The sequence below is a fragment of the Balaenoptera acutorostrata genome, chromosome 7, assembly GCF_949987535.1.
Source record: "Balaenoptera acutorostrata chromosome 7, mBalAcu1.1, whole genome shotgun sequence".
NCBI lineage: Eukaryota > Metazoa > Chordata > Mammalia > Artiodactyla > Balaenopteridae > Balaenoptera > Balaenoptera acutorostrata.
In genome coordinates this window covers 104534419-104549235 of record NC_080070.1, presented here as the reverse complement: position 1 = coordinate 104549235, position 14817 = coordinate 104534419, and the positions used below count along the sequence as shown (strand labels likewise).

General features: G+C 40.9%; 1 protein-coding gene across 3 annotated transcripts in view; it reads right to left on the bottom strand.

The window, feature by feature from the left end:
- RALA (RAS like proto-oncogene A) overlaps positions 1–14817 on the bottom strand; it is a 72699-nt gene that overhangs the window by 14346 nt on the left and 43536 nt on the right. For all 3 annotated transcript variants that reach the window (XM_057550457.1, XM_007187740.3, XM_007187743.3), the window contains 3 exons: positions 7078–7230; positions 4054–4262; positions 388–562 (listed from right to left, as the gene is read on the bottom strand). In XM_057550457.1, coding sequence (XP_057406440.1) covers positions 388–562; positions 4054–4262; positions 7078–7191 — 498 coding nt within the window. In that variant the 5' untranslated portion in view covers positions 7192–7230. The remainder of the gene's footprint in view (positions 1–387; positions 563–4053; positions 4263–7077; positions 7231–14817) is intronic.

Sequence of the window (14817 nt, the reverse complement as noted above, 5' to 3'; positions counted from 1 at the left end):
CCTCTCCCCCGGGTCTGGGAGAACTTAAGTGAGGCTGGGCAGGTGTCAGCTCAGAGGACTTACATAGTTCCTTCTAGATTCTCCAGCCAATCAGGATAAGCAAAAAAAAAAAGGAGGGATTCAGGTCAGGAATCTGTCAGTGCTTTGAAAAAAAAAAAGGTACATCTAGCTGCAGTGTCTCATGTTTTAATGCCTCTCGGGAACCTAAGGACAAAGTGAAGTAAGAAATTCCTAACACGTTGTACTTGAGCATTCAGGGCCGATAAAAAATCAATACGTATTAAATCTCTATTCGAAAGTCTCACAGAATCTCTAGACTAAACAGAGCCGAGTTAAAGCAAATCAACCTATTTTTTAACATGACGTGGTAGTAGAGCCACCTTTTACCTTGTCAACATTAGCTCGCGTTTTAGCAGATGTTTCCACGTAGTTAACGTTCCACTGATCGGCTCTGGTTTTTGCCTCTTCTACAGAAACCTGCCTCTTATCTTCCAAATCTGATTTGTTTCCAACGAGCAGAAACGGAACATTCTCATCTTCCTTTACTCTTAAAATCTGCTCCCTGGATAAGAGAAAATGAGCAAGAAATATTAACGTTATCTCTACATGTTAAAATAACAAAGCACGCAATTAGCATTTATTTATGTTTCTATACGATAACAACTAGCTCATTTATTACACAGTAGGAAACAAGCAGCACTTCTTCCTTTTTCTACCATCAATGATTTGAGCTCCACATTCACTTCATTCGGAAAAATACACCAAAGAAGAGTATAAATATGGCAGTAGACGTACGAAGTGAATATCAAATGCAACTTCCTCCGAAATGCTTTTTTAAAAATAAACTTTTTATATTAGAATGATTTCAGATTTACAGAGAAGTTGTGAAGATAGGACAGAGAGTTTCCATATACCCCACATCCAGTTTCCCCTACTGTTAACATTAATGTGGTACACTTATCACAATGTATAAACCACTGTTGATACAAGTATACCTTGTTTACTGCAATCTGCTTTACTGTGCTTTGTAGATACTACTTTTTTTTTTTTAACAGACAGAAGGTTTGTAGTCACCCTGCGTCAAGCAAGTCTATCAGCGCCATGTTTCCAACAGCATTTGCTCTCTTTGTGTCTCTGTGTCACATTGTGGTAATTCTCGCAACATTTCACACTTTTCCATTATTATTATATTTGTTATGGTGATCTGTGATCAGTGGTTTCTGATGTGACGACTGTAATCATTACTGGCATTTTTGCTTGAAGTGATGCTCTCTTTAAATAGAGTTCGAGAGGCCACTACAGAATTTTAGAATAGGAAAGCACCTTTACAAAACTGGTCCAACTTCATTCTTATCAGAAGGAAAGTGAGAATGAAAAACCGTAACAGAGCTTTCTAACATTTCTATCAAACACTTACTAAGCACTACAAGTTGTATGCCAGCAACTGTGCCAAATAGGGGTACTAGGGACACTGAAATGGGTAAGAAGAGTTTTTACCATGTCAGGAAAAACACGTATAAATCAATCTCATGTAAGAGTGGGGCGAGTGTGCTGTTGCAGCTGTGGTAAGCATACCGCACACACACACGAGGAACGATGGATCCTGCCTGGGTGACGGGAGGCCCAGGAAGGCTGAAGGGAGGAGCTGACAATCAGAGAAATGCAAATCAAAACTGCAGTGAGGTACCACCTCTCACTGCTCGGAATGGCCATCATTAAAAAGTCTATAACAAACGCTGGAGGAGGCGTGGAGAAAAGGGAACCCTCCTGCACTGTTGGTGGGAATGTAAGTTGGTGCAGCCACTATGGAGAACAGTATGGAGGCTCCTTAGAAAACTAAAAAGAGAGCTACCATATGATCCAGCAATCCCACTCCTGGGCTTGTATCTGGACAAAACTCTAATTCAAAAAGATACATGCATCCCAATGTTCACAGCAGCACTATTCACAATAGCCAAGACACGGAAGCAACCTAAGTGTCCAGAAGATGTGGTATATACAGAGACATATATATACACACACACATATACACACACACACACACACACACACAATGGAATACTACTCAGCCATAAAAAGAATGAAATAATGCCATTTGCAGCAATATGCATGCAACCAGAGATTATCATACTAAGTGAAGTCAGAAACAGAAAGATAAATACCATACGATATCACTTATATGTGGAATCTAAAATATGACACAAATGAACTTATCTACGAAACAGACCCACAGACATAGAGAACAGACTTGTGGTTGCCAAGGGGGAGGGGGTTGGGATTGGCAGATGTAAGCTTTTAATATATAGAACGGATAAACAACAAGGTCCCACTGAATAGCACAGAGATCTATACTCAATATCCTGTGATAAACCATAATGGAAAAGAATATGAAAAAATAATGTATATATATATATGTATAACTGAATCACTTTGCTGTACAGCAGAAATTAACACAACATTGTAAATCAACTATACTTCAATAAAAAAAAAAATTAAAAAGACAGGAGCTGACACTGTGCTATACTTTGCAGGTCAGACCGTGTGGAGTGCCTACTATAACCATTCAGACGATCTCAAAAATGGCTTTCCTATTGCTGGTCAGTTAGTAGGAGCACTTTTTATTTACGGGAGGGGCAACACACTGGAGGTACAACAGACAAGTAATGAATGATTCACTTATATTCTGTAACAGCAACAGCCCAAGATTCTTTCTCTTGGCATAAAAATACTTCACTCCCTTGAGATACCACTTTGGCTTTGGTGACTATGGTGACAAAATGTATTCCATTACTCAGAACAGAATCTGCTACATAATAAGCACTCAAAATATTTTTTTGAATGAATGAATAATCACTGACACTTAACGTAACTTTCAACATGTCTCCCAGGATTACAAAACTCCCTTTGCACTTTATCGCACACAAAACTCCTTCCTTATAGAAGCCAACAAACTTAATGTTACGAATAAATTTACATTTTTAAAGTTTCTCAATGACATGCTTTTTTGCAAAGGAGGTGCTTTTGGAATCTTTTAAGTTCTTGAGAGTTTCATGTACACATAAAAAGGAATGCTTTGTGTAACCCTTGCTTCAGTTTCTTGCTCCACCACCAGGAATGACCTCTTTCCTCATCTGTGGAAACCCTTCTTCTCCTGCAGGGTTATCTATCTCTTGAAGGCCTCCCAGCTCCTCTCCTCTCCTGGATCCTCTGTAACCATCACTGGCCACGTCTCCTACTTTGTCGCTAACTTACATTTGGTTTCATGACTTATTCAACGCAGCTGCGTGAATCTTGAAAACAGAGGATATATCACCTGCTGCCTTGGTGTGCCCCACGCCAAAGCAGACAATGCAGAAATAAAAATATACAAGTAAAGAATGCTTGTGATTATGCATGCCGTCTTTACGAGACGACTCAAGAACTTATTTATGCTATATTTCTCTCAAGTATAGAGAGGAAACCTCTCCCCTTTACCAGCCCCCCGACCCCGCTGCCCAAAACCAAATGGAGGACAGATTTTGATTACGCAAACAGTAAATAAGATGTAAAAAAAAAACACTGTATAACAAAGCCTTGTGTGCCAATCTATGGTGGTATTATTTCTACTAAAAGTCCGTGCTGTCAGTGAGGTGGACGGCAATGTGCCTCCTGGGCGTGACACAGGTGCTGAGACACCAGTGACCAACACAGCAAGAGTGACAGTCTGGGCCAGAGATCCATTATGCAACGCAAGCGTCTACTCCTACGGCAGCAGTAGTACTGTGCTTCAAAGGGAAATACTTCAGAAACGCGTGAGGAGAGCCTGGGTGCGGGTGCTGCCACAAGCTCAGGCTCCAGTGCCGCTGGCACCGGCAGAGCTGGCTGTGAGGTTACGCAGGGCGCGCCGAGGGTGTGAGCACAGGCGCGCGGCGGACAGCGTCACGCTGACATCAGAGAGGGAACAAACGCGACCAGACGCAGAGGGAAAGGCGATCAGGTGAGAGCCTCTGGCTGCCTGCTTGTCTCTGGGGAGCAAGCTGTCGCGCGGTGTACCGACGCGACTCCCTGACCTACCTGAAGTCGGCTGTGGCTGCGAAGGACTCCATCTCCGTGATGGAGAAGACACAGAGGAAGCCCTCGCCGCTGCGGAAGTAGTTGTCCCTGATGGCAGCGTAGTCCTCCTGCCCGGCTGTGTCCAGGATGTCGATCTGCACTTCCTCCCCGTCCAGCACCACCTTCTTCCGGTAGCTGTCGGCTTTGGTCGGCTCATAGTCCTCCACGAACTGCCAGAGACGAACAGCGCATCCACGTGAGAATTATCCTTACTTTCCAAAGCTGCTTATTTTGAAATGCAGAGTCACGTGAAGTTGCCAAAATAGTACTGAGAGGTCACATGGGGCCGTCATTCAGTTTTCCCCAATGGTAAACACTACATTCATTTAAATTTCCATTTCAGGCAATTCGGTGGCTTCCTCCTTTACAAAAAGTTGGGACTGAACAGCTCTAGGCCGCCGACGGCTTGAAAACTGTGCCTTTTTTCTTACTTAGAACAAACACTACACCTGCAAAAACTATTACACAGACATTTTATCAAATGTTTAAGAACCCTTTCTGTGTGACTCTAAATAAAAATTTTCATGTCAGAATTGTGGAAATAACTTGAAAGTAAGTTAACATTTAGGTAAGCGTTGAAAGCACGGTTAAATCTTTTCTTTCTCCAAAATGAACCATGTCAAGAAAGTGGCTTATACTACCCTGTAAAATGCCAAATCTTGAACTTTGAAATTTCTCCCCAAACTTCCAATTTCTTAAAATAGTACAATTAAACAACTTTACAGTTGTACTTCTATCTTTTACCCCCTAAATCTCACCTCGATATTTTTGATCAGTGTATCATTGTTGGCATACGGGTATGTATACACACATACTTTAGTGGGTTTTTTGTTAGTTCCTATAAATATTTTCATTATCTGATATTTTCTTATTTATTTGCTCAATGTCTAAATCCCCCTATTAGAATTTAACCCCTGGGTGCAGGGACCTTGATTAGTCTACTCATCACTGTATCTCCAAAGCCTGGAATATGCCTGGTACATGGAAGACACTCAACAAATAATTATTAAAAAATCAAGCACAGGGCTTCCCTGGTGGCGCAGTGGTTGGGAATCTGCCTGCCAATGCAGGGGACACGGGTTCGAGCCCTGGTCTGGGAGGATCCCACATGCCGCGGAGCGACTAGGCCCGTGAGCCACAACTACTGAGCCTGCGTGTCTGGAGCCTGTGCTCCGTAACAGGAGGGGTCGTGACAGTGAGAGGCCCGCGCACCGCGATGAAGAGTGGCCCCCGCTTGCCACAACTAGAGAAAGCCCTTGCATAGAAACGGGGACCCAACACAGACAAAAAAATAAAATACATAAATAAATAAGTCAGGAGCTCTTTAAAAAAAAAAAAAAATCAAGCACAGTATATTTGTAACTGTAAAAGCTACAGAACATTCTATGACAATTACATGCTAATATTTTACAAATATTAAATATTTATAAATATTTATGAATATTTAATGAATAGAAATATTCAGATAGCATATCTGATAATATTATGAATGTTAAATATTTATGAATATTAAATGAAAGCGTAACCATTCCTCAAATGTCAGACGTGAACATTCTTACTTTTGACCTCCTATTGTCAAGAAGGGGACTGACTTAAGGATTAGTTTAAAGAAAAGCAGCTATTAAGGTGAATAGCATGAAAAACAGAACTGAACAGATAAATTAGTAATTTCATTTAAAGTACCATTTCAGTTTCCCCCTCTCTAAATTGTTTATCATAAGCAACACGACTGATGGATTTAAGAGTTCTGTGTGTGTGAAAGAAATGCTGACCAGCAGGCAATGAAAAGAGACCTTAGGTGGTAAAAGTCCACAGGATTTTTTTCTTAGAAGACTAGGTTTAATACTTAGTTACTCATCAGAGATCACTCTTCTTGGGCAGGTTGGAAAACCTCTCTGAGGTTCTGTTTCCTCATCTGTAAGATGGGGAAACCACTGCCTACCACACAGGATTTTTTTGAGGATTAAGAAAGAGTAACCATAAATCTTTGCTTCTATTTGGGAGGAGGAAGAATTGAGGATCAATGCTTAAATTTGATTACCAACTCTTAAATCATTTAGCCTTATTAATAGTCCTCTAGGGAAAGAATGTATTGCTGTATATAGGCTGAGACCTTACCTCTGGGACAATAAAGTCTGATACAAATACATACACAGAAATCTGTAACCTGTCTAGTAATTTTATTTTAGGGACACAGCCTTTCCCTGCTTAGTGCTGAGTGTGGTGCCACTCCAGTACACAATAACTGACTTTTTCACTGAAGTTATTAAAGGACAACTTATGTATATTAACGTCAAGTTTCAATTAGGTACTATATCCACCAGTTCTATTAATTCAAGGTGGGACTCACCATTAAAACACTAAAAATAAAAAAGCCAGTTAGACTGCTCAAAAATAGGTACTGTTTCCAGGGGTTTTTTAAAAATTAATTAATTAATTAATTAAATTTTGGCTGCACTGGGTCTTCCCTGCTGCACGCGGACTTTCTCTAGTTGCGGCGAGCGGGGGCTACTCTTCATTGTGGTGCACGGGCTTCTCACTGCGGTGGCTTCTCTTGTTGCAGAGCACGGGCTCTGGGTGCATGGGCTTCAGTACTTGTGGCACGTGGGCTCAGTAGTTGTGGCTCACGGGCTCTAGAGCGCAGGCTCAGCAGTTGTGGCGCACGGGCCCAGTTGCTCCACAACATGTGGGACCTTCCTGGACCAGGGCTCGAACCTGGGTCCCCTGCACTGGCAGGCAGATTCTTAACCACTGCGCCACCAGGGAAGTCCCTGTTTTGTTTTTTAAAAGCGTAAGGATTTTAAGGACCTTGAGTTCTTGACTTGTTAAATCAAGTTGTATACAAATGTTGACTCTGAACAGAAGAAAAATGATCAGTAGCTTTCAAGAATTCAAGGAATCCATCCAAAACAGCACCAAAACTAAGCTAGAGAAATATTCTCTGAAAGCCCAAACTTTGATATCCATGGTAAAATCAGCACTTACCTCATCATACATGAACTGCAGAGTCAGAGCAGACTTGCCCACACCACCACTGCCTACCATGATGACTTTGTGTAAGGCCAAAGAATTCTGACCCTTCGGCTTATTTGCAGCCATCTTGTGTCACAGAGTTTTCACCAAAGGATTAAGAAGAATCTGAAAAGAATGAAAGGACAAGTAATGCTCAATACATTCTTCTTCAGAATTCCAGTGTAGGAAAGAGATATGATGTCCTTAGGCGTCAAGGTATTAGTTTTCATTCTGCAGTGATTTTAAACAGATGGCAAGTGAAGTATGCTTATTTGGGAGAAGAACCACTTATCAGAGAACACCATGGCAATAAGACAAGTATATGACTCAAGGGCATTTCTCTTACAGTAGTTTTCAGTAATGAGCTTGCTGACCGAAAGTGAAAATTTCCCAGTGCAACCATATGCTGACAATAATGGAGTATTTAGTTGTATTAGAATATGGTCATACAGATTACAAAGCAGGCTGAACGATCACTTTGTTTTCATATTATCCTCTATTGGTAATAATTAAAGAGATGTTTCTTCTAATTTCAGTAAGAAACAACTGATGAAAGAAAGAAAGAAAGGGGTGGGGAGAGAGGAAGGAAGGAAGGAAGAGAAAAGAGACGAGAAGAGGAGGGAGGGAAGAAGAAAAGGAAGGAAAGAAAGAAAGGAAGGAAGGACGGAAGGAAGGAAGGAAAAACCCATCCCAACTACTTGCTGGTAGAAATATAAATAGAACCGAATACCGTATACCCTAACTCCCAAGTATTACAGTACTGGAACACCTGTATATTTTGGGATGGATGGCTAATCTAACGTAAACACCTGAATCTAGTGTGCCCTCACTTTTGTTTACTACATTCACGTGCTCAGCGTGGAAAGACCAGGTTCCCCCAGAGGTCGTAGTGGTGACGCACACTAATGGTGCCCCGTTACCTTTGGCCATGGTACCAGGCCTTAGAAAAAGAGGCGGGGAGGTCACAGCAAACACTGCGTCTGTGTGGAGGCCCAGGAGAGGAGACTTGTTCTGCACCTTCCTTCTCAGCACCTCTGACCTGTCTCAGTCACAGCACACCTTTCTCAAGCTGCAACTTACAGAACACCCCCGCCCTGCCTACTTCTGTATCTCAGGCCATCTCTCCCAGCCTGGCCGCATCAGCCCACACTGGTCTCCTTTGATTTTTCATACGCTCTTCTCTGCCTCTTGGCCTTTACCATGCAGTTTCCTCCATCTGGCATACTCTTAATTTGGCTAACTCCCCTCAGTGTCGGGGTTTCAGCCTTACCTGAAACACTCAACCTAAATTAGGCTCTCCCCTGCCCTGTGCTCACATAGTACGCGATACTTTTCTTTCATAACCATTATCACAAGTCGGAATTGCCTGAGTGTGTTAGCTGTTTAATACGGCTCTTCTTCCTAATATACCAGAAGCAACTTGAGTACAGGCGCCATGTCTATTGGTTTACTTCATGCTTAATGTAACTAATATGCCTTGGCAAAATCAGCCATTCAGTACGTGTGTGCGGAATGAACAAATAAATGTTCGAGTCTGACTTAACCTTGGGGAGTGCTTTAGACTGTACTGGTATAAAGCAGCTATTGCTACTGGAGGTTCCATCACAAGCTTGTTAGGCAAGGACAGTCTGCCGTGGGCTTGTGCGCCACACACTGGCTATGCAGGGCACCCAAGGGCTGGGCACTGCTCAGGCCGCCCCAGAAGTCAAGCCCATAAGCCTATGTGCCCAATACAGAAAAGTCGTAAGAAAAAACAAAATCCCATAACCTTGCTCTCCATTTAACAACACGAATACATTACACTGTGTTTGAGACAGCTTCAGTCTGCACGGAGCGTAACTGAGATCACACCATATATGTGGCTTTTGATCCTGTTATTCTTACATTATGTCTAACATTTTAGTAGAGGCAGCTTAAACTGTGCAGCATATGGGAAAGAATCCACATTTGGAGGCTAGATGTTCAATTTAATTCAATAAACAAGGACTGAGACCCTCTTTTTCCTGGATACCAAGGAGATGATCATTGGATTCTGATGATTACCACTGCTGAGAAACAGTGAAAAGTAATAGTGTGCTTCAGATAAGTAACTACAAGTCCAAAAGATACCTCGTCTACGCGTTTATGGAGCAGCTATTGCTGGCGTCCCTAAGTAAGGCAGGAAATGACTTCTTTCTCACCATTATGACCCTTACTTACTGGCAGCTGTAATCACTTCACGGCTACGCAACTACTGTTATATTTTTAAAACAGTTAATACCACAGGAGCTCAGGGTGTGAACATATCAATTAATACTCTAAGAGTTCAGTGTGTGCGTTTTTAAAGCAAAACATTTAGCAGTTACACCAACTGGGTTAAAACACTTTCCCTTCCAGGACAATTTACAGTATAGTGTGTGACTTAGAAAAGGCAGAGATTCCCAAAGACATTTTTCCCCAAGTGCAGACTTTCTTCAATAACTATTAGCTGCACATCCCATACTTTCAAGGAAAGCTATCCAGGAAAAGAAGCCCCCGCCAAGGAGACACTCCTCTGCCCCATTGCAAAAACTTGACTTTCCATAACTTAGGTCCCAATTCCTAGTCTAGATGTTGGAACTTAAGACAACATACATGTAAATAAGAAAATTCCATTAGTGCTAAGCGCAATGAAGAAACTAAGGGGCACCGGGATAAGGGGGGGGAAGGGGCTACTTCAACCAGATGGTCAAGGGCGACTCCTTTGAAGAGGCAGCATTTGAGCTGAGATCTGAATTTTATAAAGGAACCAGCCAGCTCTGAGGGAAGAGCATTCTAGACACAGGGAAGAGCAAGTGCAGAGGCCTAAGATGGGAGAGGGTTTGCCACGTTCTAGGAGCCAGAGGAGGGCCAGAGTGGATGGAGCCTACGAGTATCAGGGAGAATTAACAGGAGGTGAGACTGACAAGCAGGACAGGCCAAATCATAAAAAGCCTTGAAGGCCATGGAAAGGTGTTTGAGTTTTACTGTAATTGTAATGGGAAGCCTCTGGAGAGTGTGTAAGCAGGACTGTGACATAATTTCCTTTATGTTTTTAAAAAGATTACCATGGCCAGTGTGTGCAGAATGAATGGTAGAGGTGCAAGAGCTGAAAGCAAAGGAGTCCATCTCATAGTCCATGACTAGGTTTGGCAGATGCAAGCTGCCAATGACCTTGGGAAGAGTCACCTCACCAACGAGGTAGGAACCATAGCCTGAATGGGGTGGGTTGAAGAGAAAACAGAAGGTGTAGAAATGGACTTGACTCTGAAGATGAATGGAGAAATGGGGCCATAGATGGACACGGTTTTTTTGTTTGGGTCACTTGTTAATTATTCTTAAGGGATGTTTATATGATAATCATCTAAAAGAGGCAGAAATTAATAAAGAAGAGAAGGTGCCTCTAGGAGTAGACCAGGGGAGTAGAGACAGCTCTTTCTTTGTAATGGGAGGTGAGGTAAAGCAAAGAACAAGGTACAGGTGCAGGCTGCAGACAGATCTGGCTCTTTCTTTATTTAACTGCATCTATTATTTCCTCCATGAAATATGATTCACACAGCAGTTTAGTGAGGAGTTGGAATTCAAAAGCACGCCTGTCTAGATAGATCAGTGGAACAGGATATACAGAAATAGATCCAAATACATACTATAGTTTAGTGTGTAATAAACGTGGCATTTCAAATGGAGGGTCGGGGAGGGAAGCATAGAGGATAATTCAGTAAATGGTACTGGGACAACTGGTGAGCTATCTGGGAAAAAATTAAGTTGGACCCATTCTCCTCACACCAATATAAATTGTAAATTTATAAAATAAATTTATATAAATCTTTGAAAGTGGATCAAAGATTTAAACGATAAAATGAAATCACAAAAGCACCAGAAAAAAAAAAAAACCCACAAAATTTTTGTTTTATAATCTTAGAATGGGAAAGGCATAAAGTACTATCTAAAACTCGTCATAAAATAACATTGATAAATTTTACTACTCAAAACAATTTCTACATGGCAAAATCTTCTATAAGCAAAATAAAAAGATAAAGATAAACTGAGGAAAATATTTGTGATTCATTTCAAAGAGAAGAGGTAATTTCCCTATATAAAAAGTTACTATAAATAAAACCAACAACTCTAAGAAAATGGGCAAAAAATACAAATAGTCATAGGAAAGGAAATACAAAGGGCTCTAATATGCTCAACCTTGCTGATAAGAGAAATACAAATAAGATTAGATTGGATCTCAATTGTTTTACCCATCAGATTGGTATCAGTATGTTTGCAAGGACCAGCAAACTATAGCCCCCTTGGCCTGCTTTTTGTATGGCCTGTGGCTAAGAACGGTTTTGTGTTTTTGAAGGGTTGTAAACAAAACAAAACAAAATAAAACCGAGAATAATATGCAACAGAGAACGTATGTGGCCCACAAGTCTAAATAATGTTTTCTTTCCACCCTCTACAGAAAAAGCTTGTCCCTCCCTGGTAGACAAACAGGCACATTCCTTCACTGCAGTGGAAGCGTAAATTGGAAACATGGACTAATTAGCAACCATAAAAAAACAGATGCTCTTTACCCACTGATATGGAGGGAGTTAAAACATATTGTTTTTTTAAACTAATTAATTAATTAATTAATTGGCTGCATTGGGTCTCCGTTGCTGCGTGCGGGCTTTCTCTACCTGTGGTGAGCGGGGGCTACTCTTCGTTGAGGTGCAACAGCCTCTCATGGCAGTGGCTTCTCTTGCTGCGGAGCACGGGCTCTAGGCGTGTGCGCTCAGTAGTTGTGGCTCATGGGCTGTAGAGTGCAGGCTCAGTAGTTGTGGTGCACGGGCTTAGTTGCTCCGTGGCATGTGGGATCTTCCCAGACTAGGGCCCAAACCCGTATCCCCTGCATTGGCAGACGGATTCCTAACCACTGCGCCACCACATATTGTTAAAGTGAAAAAAGTAAGATATAGACCAATATAACTTGTATGCTATGAACTGCATAAAAAGATGAGAAAAAAGGGATTTAGAGATTTATTTGTTTATATACCGGAAACGATATAAAAAATGGTAACACAGGGTTGCCTGTGAGGATGGAAACTAAGTCACTGGTGGACAGAAGCAGGATAATGGCTTTTTGCTAACTACCAGTTTCATTTTTGTATAATGTGAACATATAACTTGTTTTTAAAATTAAAATTAGTCATAAAATAAATAACATTACCCTGTTTATTTCCTGCACTCGCTTGGTAAAAATACAATTAACTACTTTCCTGGCACCTTATACAAACTAGGAATTGGAGGACTGAACCTGAATTTTAATTGAAATACTTCCCCATGTATGTGTATGCATTTGTGTTTTCCTCCTTCAAGTAATGAGATAGGGATCCTTGAACTTCAAATTGTTTGGTTTGTAGGGTTCCTCAATTATTTTCTATCTTTTGCTGTTCAAACAAATGTTTTTTAATTACACAATGGCCTCCTCCCCCTTCCCCCCACCTCTTGGGTAACATTACATCCCTGTGACTTACTTATTTTATAGCTGGAAGTGTGTGTGCACCTTTTGACCCCTTCACCCATTTTGCTGCCCCACCCCCATCCTGGCAACCACCAGTCTGTTCTCTGTACCTATAAGCTTGGTTTTCTTTCCTTTTTTTTTTTTTAGATTCCACATATAAGTGAAATCATATGGTATTTATCTTTCTCTGTCTGACTTACTTCTCTTAGGATAATGCCCTCAAGGTCCATCCATGTCACAAAGGGCAAGATTTCATTTTTTTAATGGCTGAATAATATTCCATTGTACATATATGCCACATTTTCTTCAACCATTAACATGCTGATGGACACTTAGGTTGTCTCCATGTCTTGGCCACTATAAATAATGCCGCAATGACATGGGGGTACATATATCTTTTTGAGTTAGTGTGGATCATATGGTAGTTCTATTTTTAAAAAGCGATGTCCTAGAACAATACTATAGAATCTATTTGGTTATGGGTGGGCTTCAAGTTTTCCACCTTACTGTTTTTCTCTGCTTCACCCAGAAGCTAGACACCTACACCATGCTCACCATGTTGATTTAAGTTATGAATTACCTGATTTTTCCTCCCTCTCTCCCTCCCATCCTCCATTAACAAATATACTGTGCCTTATTATGTAAGGCACAGATCTAGGCACTGGGGATATGGAGTTGAATTCCACAGGCCTAGGTCCCTGCCCTCATATGTTTAGTTAACAGGTACCCATACTGTATTGTTTCCTCTTGCCGCTATAACAAACACTATAAATTTATAGGGGCTTAAAACAACACAAAATTTATCATCCTGTTGTCAGAAGTCCAAAATGAATCTTAAGAGGCTAAAATCAAGGTGTCAGCAGGGTGGATTCCTTCTGGACACTCCAGAGGAGAATCTGTTCCCTACTTCTCCCACTTCTAGAGACTGGCTTTCCTTGGCCCCTGGCTGCATCACTACCATCTCTGCTTCTGTAGTCAAACCTCTCTCTGCCTCCCTCTTATAAGGAGACTTGTGATGAGGAGACCTGTGATTACATGTAAGGCCCACAAGGATAATCCAGAAAATCATCCCCCAATCCTTAACTTAATCACACCTGCAAAGTCCCTTTGGCCATAGGAAGTAACATTCAAAGATTATGGGGATGAGGACTTGGATATCTTGTCGTCGGGTCATTAATCAGCCTACCACACATGGGAGGAAGTGGGTCAAGGCGCTTCAGACCACAAATCTCCAACCCAAACTCTAGGCTCTCTATTTTAAACTTTATGAAAATTTCTAAGAAGTGATCAATCTAGTTCTCCAATACGTAATAAGGAATACTCTACCAAGTAAGATCTCAAACACTCCCTGTCCACTAAAAACAATAAACCCAATGATCTTTATATTTCCAGAGTTCATTATTACCTTTTTTAGACTTTCATAATAAAGACACTTACTATTAGGCTTTAGTTTAGTAAAACTATTAGCGGGCAGAAGTTCTTACTGAGAGATTCCTTGTTAATAAAGAGATTAAATGGAGCACGCCTCTCCCCTCCAATTTGAACAGCGCATTAAAGGCTATGATCACTAAAGTTCAGTTCCTATCAAATCATTATAAACCATTACTAAGCACAACAAGCAGGTAGAGGCCCCAGTAGTGGGGGCCTCATTTTCAACCTTTCAACAGGGCCTCATTTTCAACCTTCAAAATGAAAAATAGTTCATATGGATAACTCACAAATGACACTCCCTATCTGCATTAAGAATACCTGCTCAATAAAGGAATTTAGTATAAAGTGAACAATTTTAGAACAGTTAGAATATACCTGACCAAGAAAGCAAGATACACAATTCTATTTGAAAGGGATTTGAGACTATTTCAGGTTATTACTAGGCACAGATACAGGTAATATCACTGGCGTATTTTTCCAACCATTTAAAGAGCAGGTATTATTAGTACTATTTAATGTTTTGCAACATAGAGAAAGCCTCCAAATTCTTTTTTGAGAACTAGCTTAACATTGATGCAAATAACAAAGAGAGACTAAAAGAAAAACAGACTGACTGACCAATCATGTAAATATGGTGCAAAAATTCTAAATAAAAAATGTTAGAATCCAACACATTAAAAGAATAAACCAAAATGACCAGGTGGGATTCAACCAGATATGCAAGAATGTCTTTATATTTTAGGAAGTCAATGTAATTCTTCATATTAATAGAAGAGAAAAGTCATAGA